Genomic DNA, 7,757 nt, shown 5'->3' on the forward strand with positions numbered 1-7,757 from the left:
CAGCGTCAACATTGTGCTCTCCACGGGCTCCCTGCAGCACTAAGAGATTTTCTGTGTTACCTCATTAAAGTGAAACCCTAGAAAGTAGGGATTCTTGTCATGCCCGTTTCACAGATGGGGAGACTGAGCACAGAATGGGCAGTGTGGCCTGCCCACGTCACCAGTCACCAGCTGGCTAGAGGCAGAGGGGGATTCCCACCCAGATTTGGCTCCAGAGTGGGGGTATGAGCCCAGCAAATGCCCCTGCAACCCTGGGAAGCAGAATGCATCCTGCTCCATTCTCAGATGAGGAAGCCAAGTCTCACATTGGAGCACACGCCTTATAAATGTCACAGTCGGCCTTACACCCAGCTCCGATGCCTCCGGCCTCCTCCTGTCCAGGCTGTCCAGTGCCTTGGACCTTCCTACTGTGTGTGTCAGCACCAGCCCCACCTCTGGAAGCCCTCTGCCTCCACCCTCCATGTTGGTTCGGAAATTCCACACACCCTGAAGAAATTCCCCACCTCCTCCCCCCTTCACAAAGCCTTCCCTGGCCTGGGTTCTGAAGACACCTCACCCTCTGAATTCCAAGGCCAGGGAATTCTGCATGGATCCAACTGTGGTACTTCCTTCCACCGACCCCCCAAGAAGGACCCTGATTGCATTTGTCCTGCTCCCCTGTGCTAACAGGCCTCCCTCCACCACTCACCTCCTCATCCCTGTCGGAACCATCCTCAGCTTGACCCTGGCCCCCCTTTGGTTGGTTTGTGTTCACCATTTATTGGACTCCTATGCTTGCGGGTGAGCCCCCTCTACATGCCTGTCCTGCAGGTCAGGGGGGGGAGGGGCGGCGGCCCTGAAGGAGTGGTCAGAGCGTCCAGGTGCCAAGACACTCAACACTCCGTAGCTTGGAGCTGGCCTCGGGGCCAGTCAAGTCTGTGCTGGACAGATTCCTGGTCCACATGGGACTTACTGACTCTGAAGTCCCCAAGAGTTGAGAAAGAAAAGCTGAGGTTCCACTCACACCGCACGAGTGGTGGGGAGACTCGGGTGCGTCCGCGCTGGTTGTGGTGGCCACCCCAGGGGTGGTAAGTTAGCAGGGAAAGTGGGGTCCTTGCCTGAGCACACTAGGCCTGACCTCGTGAGGGCGGGGCAGGCATCCATAAAGCCGGAGGGGGAGTTGGTAGATGGGTGAAGGAACGAAAGCCACACCGAGGAGCTCTCTGGAATCTGGTTTATTAGCTGAGCTTTGGAGGGGGTCTTCGGAGCGCCCAGCCGCTAGGAAGGGCCGGGGCTGGGCCTCCCCAGGCGGCTCTCTCCTCCCGCCTCCACCTGGGATCAGGGCAGGGGGCTGTGCAGGACGACGGGGCCCATCCGGAGCAGGGCGGGCTGAAGGCAGCGGAATCCCAGCTGTGTCCTAGCAGCCGGCACAGGCCGCGTAGGCGCAGATCTCACAGGAGCTCGGGTTCTCGGCGATGGCCTCTGGACAGGAGAGACGGCCCGTGAGCGCCAGCTTCCCTCCCCGGGCTCCCTCCCGCTCTGGAACCAGAGCTTCGGTATCTCCCACCCAGCGCAGACAAAGCGCCCCCGGGGCAGGAATCTCACCAAAATGGGCTTCACCCACTACACCTGAGAACTAATCACAAGGAAGGATTTCACGGAGCCAGCGCACCCCAGTCAGAGAAGAGGCTGCTCACCCAGCCTTTGGAGGATCTCGTGGGCATTGGGCTCCTTGCAGATAGGCTTGAGTTCTATGGGAAAGTTGGGGTTCCTACAGAGGCGGGGAACCATGGGTCGGCCAAATGTCCCGCGGTTCTCCATGCTGGGCGCCGGGAGATCCTGGAGGTCCTTGAGCTTCTTCACAGATTCCAGAGGAAAGGAGAACTTTCCATCCTGAGACACATGTCAAGAGCGTGAGGCCAGGTCACAGCCAGCTCCACGGCTGTTTCCCCGGGACCAACCCCCTCTTCCACCTCGGGGGTGCACAAGCAGGAGCATGTGGGAGCCAGATGCTTCACTGCAGGGCAACGTGAGGTGGCCAGAGCCCAGGACATACCCTGGGACACTGGGCTTGAGTCCTGGTTTTGCTCTGTGACCCCGAGCAGGTCACTGCACCGTGGAAGCTTGTGTTCTGCACGTTCCATAAGAAATGGAGAACGCGGATGGCAGTTGTCGGGGAGGGGGGAACACAATAGGTGCCCAGTGGGTGAGAGCCATCACGCTGATTTTCTGGGGGGTCCCAGAGCTGGGACCAGGCCCCGGGCATCTGGGCTCCACGTGACCAGGCAGGCTGTCATTAACCCTGTGGGGAGCAGCACCGGCTGATCACCGGGTCCCCATCTCCAGTCGGCAGCCTGGTTGATGTTTGAGAAGCAATAAAAGGCCTCGAGGGCTTGGCTGTGATAAAGCGTGGGGCCCCCAGCGGGTGCCTCTCACTGGCATCTGCGCCCGCACGCACAGGCTGTCGCGAGACCCAGGTGTTCAGCTGTTCCCTGTGTCCTGGCAGGTGGTCAGGGAGCTCAGGACTGAGGAGTAAGGTCTGAATTTGAGTCCCTCTGGCTCACTTCCCAGCCACATGCTCATTGCCAGTTACAGAACCTCTCTGGGGCTCAGTTTCCACCTCGGGAACACAAGGCCAGTGATCCCCTCAGCCCAGGGCGCTCTCCGCCGCAGTGAGATAATGCAGAAGCCTGGAGCATGCCCCTGTGAACTGGCTGATCGCCTGCTTATCCCAGAGGATTATTTTTCTCTCTACCTGGTGTCCTATGCCCTCGGAGTTTGAAGGGGAAGGTGTCCAAGGCAGGACAGAGAAGGAAATCCCTGAGGAAGAGCCAAGCCTTAGAGAGCCCTCACCCGCCATCCATTCAAGTTCCAAATAGGGATGCTCTATCTGGCACCAGAGGCTGGGCCCTGGGGCGTGTGCTGGCTGGCCAGGTAGGGGCAGACTTACCTGCACAGTGACTCCTCCTACCAGGGCAGCCCAGGCCCCCAGGAGGCACAGAGTGCACAGCAGAAAGGTGTTCATGGTGGCAGTGCCCAGGAGAGGAGTGTCTGGCTCTGGGTGCCAGGAGAGGCAGCGGGACTTTTAAAGAGGGCAGGGTTACTGAGTAACCCAAGAGGCTTTGCCACTATCTCATCAAGTCACTGTAATTCAGGCTTCATCAGATAAGGCTCAAGACCGCCCTGGCAGATAAGAGCGCAACCTTGGGGGCTGGCAGAGCTCCGGCCCCTCCCTGGCACCCACTTTAACCCACATTGGGCCATGTATTCACCAGCCACACAGGCTCATGGTCAACTGCTCTGGGCTGGCCTGTGAGGGGGCAGAAGGCAGATTTAGTCATCCTTGATAAGGGAGTAAGGCCCTGGACAGTGGCATTACAGGGTGACCCAGGATGGAGGGGGGTGCAACAAGGGGTCCCCCAACCATCCCAAGGGCAGGGCAGTTCAGGAAGTCTTCCCAAAGGGGGAGTGCCAGCACGAGTCTTGAGATTGAGCGGAGATCTTCTTAAAGAAGGGGCTGGAGATAAAAGTCCATTTCTTGCAAAGGATGCTACCTTTGGAACAGGCAGGAGATGAGGGAGGCATAGGGTGATCCGGGGAATGAAACATTGAACCTGAAAGGTGGGGGGAGGGAGGTGTAGTTGGGAAGAGGCTGCAAATGGTGAGAAATGTCTGCAGACTTAAGCAGATACAAGGTTTGGCCATGATGAATTTAAGGAAGGACTCAAATTACTTTCCTCGGGCCTGTGAGCTGTCAAGTCCTGCCTATTGCCTGATGTCAGAGTGTGCCAACTTGGGCAAATTATTTCCCCTCTGTGTCCTCTGTGGGCACCAATAATAATAACGACTTTGTGAGGTTATTTTGTGGGTTAAGTGAGCTTATAATAATTCTTTGCTCCATACCTGGTGCACCAAAAGTGAAGGATCAGTTAGTATTACTTTTAGCAGCAGCAGCTTCTGGTCCTGGTTGTAGCCCTGGGGCCCACCTGAACCCAGGCTGCCCTCCTCCTGTGCTGATGCCACTGCCCTGCCTGCCTGTCCTGCAGCCTCAGGTTGTCCTCCAGTGTGCTCCTCCCCTGCCCCTCCCAGTCTCCTTTCCCCTGCTCACCTAACCTCCAGCTCCTCAGTCTCGCTGTTTCTGCCTGCCAGTGACGCCCACCGCAGGTGTACCCTCTCCTTCTGATCCACCCCCCCACTAGCCCAGTCTCATCTCCCAAATCCCGAATTTCTGGCCAGGTTCACCTCCCCTGCCCTTCCTGAACACGCATCCTTCCTTTGAACATGTTGTTCCATCTTCCTGGAAAGCTTTTCCTTCCCTGTGAGTCGGTGAACTCCTACTCAAACTTTCAGACCCAGATCAAATAACCCCTGTTGCATCCCCAGCTAAATAACCTCTTCCAGTGGAAGCAGGCACATTCCCCTGGGAGGGATCCCACTGGATGGGGTCACTGTGTGTGTCTCTGTCCTGTAGACACCAACTCCCAGGAGGACTGTGCGCAGGACAGTATGAGCTCGTTGTGCTCTGTTGTGAGCACAGCCCCCGGACTCTGGGAGGAATGAAAGCCTTGGGGGCTCCATTGTTCCAATCTACAAACACACCTGGGTGAAGGCAGGACAGCGCCAAGGGAGGGAGTAGGGACGGGAGTCCCGGGTCAGAGAGTCAGAGTGGAGTTGGAGGAAACACAGCCTGAGAAGGAGGGAACTACAAAGGGGCCTGACCCCAAGAGAGGCAGAAGACGCTGCCCTCCCAGGCTTGACTGGACCTCCTTTTCTTTCCTGCATGCGTGCATGCGTGCGTGCGTGCCTGTGTGCGTGTGTGTGTGTGTGCATGTGTGAAACTGAGGTCTGCATGTCCTGTCCGCATGGTGGCCTCTGCTAGCTGAGGTCGGGTGGGCGTGAGCACCAGGGAAGCACTGGGGCTAAATTGGGGGTATGTCAGTGTTATGAATGGAGTTTGGGTTGAAGGCGAAGCTACAGATACACTTAAGGGCAGAAGGAACGGGGCAAGCGCCAGGCGTTGACGAGGAGTGCTGCGGAGACCAGAGCCGCGGCTGGGATTGGAATGAGGTGGCGCTGAACTGGGTTAGGGTGAGAGCTGGGTTAAGATCAACTTTGGGTTGTGGGTTGGTAGCATTAGTGGCAGGAGTTCGAGTTAGATTGAGCTGGGGCTCGGGCAAGAGCAGGGGTAGAATGGAAACAAGGTTGGGGTGGAGTGAGTGCCAGGGTTAGGTTTAGAATTGGGGGCGCAGCTCTAATTGAATAGATGAGGCCATTGCAACAGACGTGGGGTTGGTTTGGGATTAGGTTAGGGTTCCTTGGTAGGCGTGAGGTTGGAGCTAAATCTGCAGTGGAATGTGTTATTTGGGGCCTTCTGACTGGGGCTGGATCTAGGGTTAATGTGAGGCTCAACCTGAGTTGGGATCTGGTTTAGTGTTGGGGTTGGGGCTGTGTGGACCTACTATGGCCTGAAAGAGCCCAGTTTCTGGCTCACGTGGTTTTTGGTATTTCCCCACCCAAGGTACAGTGAGTGGGCTTTCATTCCCTTTTTTGCCCACAATGCCCTGGCCAGGGGTGGCACAAGATAGGGGTGGAGCAGGTGGGAGGTTTGCAGGAGTGACGCAGCTCCACACTGTGGGAAAGAGGAAACGGCTCTAGGCTCAGCACTCGGGGCCCTGCCCTACCTAACCCTGTGCCCTGGGAAATAGAAACAACTCCTCTTCCCTTGCTTCCACCCCCAATTCTCTCACCCATTCTGGGCCCAGGTATGAATTCAGGCCTCTCTCCTGTGTAGAAGCTGCTAGATATTGGGATCCTTCTGGAACCCCAGGTTTCCTGGCCTCCCAGACCCACAACTCAGTACGGAGGCATTGCTCCTCAGCGTCTGCACACCCTTCCTCGGCCCTTGGGGTAGGAGGCAGGACTGCGGTTGTTTGGGCTCCCACACATTTAAGGCTCCTTCTCTCAGCAAATCTGTCCTTCTGTGACCTTCCAGGCCATGCCACCTCTGCTACCTGCTCCCCACCTAAAGCCCCCGCCCACTGCCCAAAACCAAGCCCACACCCCCACACCTATCATTTAAGACCCTTCATGGGGCCTCCCCGGTGGCGCAGTGGTTGAGCCCTGGGTTGCGAAGCTGCCCGCAGCCTCTGTGGCGCTGGTTCCATCCCCGGCTGCTCCCCGGCCACCGGAGGAGGGTCCCACATGGCGCACAGACCTCTCCTGCCGCCCGCTGCTCCCCTCAGCAGTGTACTTCGGTCCTTCTGCCTGCTCTGCTCCCCACTCTGGTGAATTCTCTCACCCTCCCGCGCTTCTGACTGTACCCAGTGCTTGTATAAATAAATAAAATTTAATAAATAAATAAATCTTAAAAAAAAAAAAAAAAAAGACCCTTCATGGTCAGGCCCCTGCTGGGCTCACCCTTTATCCGGGATCCCAAAAGTCCCCTCAGGGACGGACCAGGAGGAAGGGACCCAACCCAGAGGACTGTAAGCTAAAGCACTCGGGCTTTGGAGTCAGGTAGCCTGGGTTAGAACAGCCTTGGGATCTGTTGGGGCCTCAGTTTCTGCATCTGAGAAAGGGAGGCAGAAGCAACTCCATTAGGAGTTGCAGATTTTCTAGAAGACTTTCCTCACGACACCCTCACCCCAGCAAGCCGGGATGCAGAGCATCTTCACCTCCTCTGGGCTCCATCAGCCTCCTGTACTTTCCCCTCAGAAAACTTACCAAACTGACCTGCTGTGGACCCATGAGCTCCGGAAGGCAGAGTCTGTGTCTTGTGCGAGTGGCCTCTGGACTCACACCAGGCCTGGCACTTCATGGGAGCCCTTGCACCCTGAGGGAACAGGAAGGCCGTGGCGGCTGTGACCACCCTAACATTAACACCAACAGCGTGCTCTGGGCTAAGCCAGGTGTGTAAAGCAGACCCCCCACAGCCCAGCAGCCTCTCACCAACGGCAGCTGCTGAGACCCCCAGGGTTCCCAGACAGCCCTTGCTCTCTGTGAAAAGACAAAGCTATTCCTTTGGGCCCAGAGGTTGTTTAGCTCTTGGGTTTGGGTGTCCTCAACATGGTTTCAGTGTGAGTGTTAACGCCGAGTCCACTAAAGACCAGGCCTGGCACCGCTCCCCTGCAGCCCAGAGGCCGCCACGGACCTCAGCAGGAAAGTCCTGTAACAGAGCTCAGGTGGGGGTCTGGGTACTCGTGCTGATCCGTGTGACCTGCAGGAGTGGTGGCCCTCATTACACAGCCTCCCCATTCTGCTTGTAAACATGTCTTGGGGGTGCAACCATCTCTGGTTTCTCTGAGAACATGACCTACCAGAGGAAGATATTATAATACGCGTGAACCTCCTCAGAGCTCTGAAAATATGTTATGAAATAAAAAAATAATAACAGTACAAAACACAACAAAGCAAGAATGGACAATTATAAATCAGAGACATATTGAAGGGGAGGAGGAGGGAGAGCGATCAGAGGGAGGGAGGAGCACAAGGGACTGAGGTGATGGTGGATGGGTGCATTGGTGAAGGAAACTCTATGGGGACTACACCTGAGGGGTGGGGGGGAAGCAAATATTGTTTAAAAATGAACAATGATGGGCCTCCCTGGTGGCGCAGCGGTTGAGCGCTGGGCTGCGAAGCTGCCCGCAGCCTCTGCAGCACTGGTTTGATCCCCAGCGGCCAGCGAGGGTCCCACATGGCGCACAGACCTCTCCTGCCTCCCGCTGCTCCCCTCAGCAGTGTACTTCGTCAGTCTGCCTGTTCTGTTCCCCGCTCTGGCT

At 56.9% G+C, this 7,757-nt stretch overlaps 1 protein-coding gene across 1 annotated transcript; it reads right to left on the bottom strand.

Annotated features, from left to right (window-relative positions):
- Positions 1-1,396: 1,396 nt before the first annotated feature.
- GUCA2A (guanylate cyclase activator 2A) lies at positions 1,397-3,004 on the bottom strand. The gene is made up of 3 exons (XM_037498133.1): positions 2,930-3,004; positions 1,677-1,872; positions 1,397-1,461 (listed from the first exon to the last, which is right to left on the bottom strand). Exons 1-3 carry the CDS (start codon positions 3,002-3,004, stop codon positions 1,397-1,399), a joined length of 336 nt encoding a protein of 111 aa, XP_037354030.1.
- Positions 3,005-7,757: the final 4,753 nt, after the last annotated feature.

This window comes from Talpa occidentalis, unplaced genomic scaffold (assembly GCF_014898055.3).
Source record: "Talpa occidentalis isolate TD23 unplaced genomic scaffold, MPIMG_talOcc4v2.1 talOcc4.9, whole genome shotgun sequence".
Classification (NCBI taxonomy): domain Eukaryota; kingdom Metazoa; phylum Chordata; class Mammalia; order Eulipotyphla; family Talpidae; genus Talpa; species Talpa occidentalis.

Bases quoted from the DNA above. Each gene is read 5' to 3' on its own strand.
- GUCA2A (XM_037498133.1), bottom strand. From the start codon at position 3,004: ATGAACACCTTTCTGCTGTGCACTCTGTGCCTCCTGGGGGCCTGGGCT. The intron at 1,873-2,929 runs GTAAGTCTGCCC...CATGTGTCTCAG, and splicing joins TAGGAGGAGTCACTGTGCAG to GATGGAAAGTTCTCCTTTCC. The intron at 1,462-1,676 runs GTGAGCAGCCTC...TCTCCTGTCCAG, and splicing joins CGAGATCCTCCAAAGGCTGG to AGGCCATCGCCGAGAACCCG.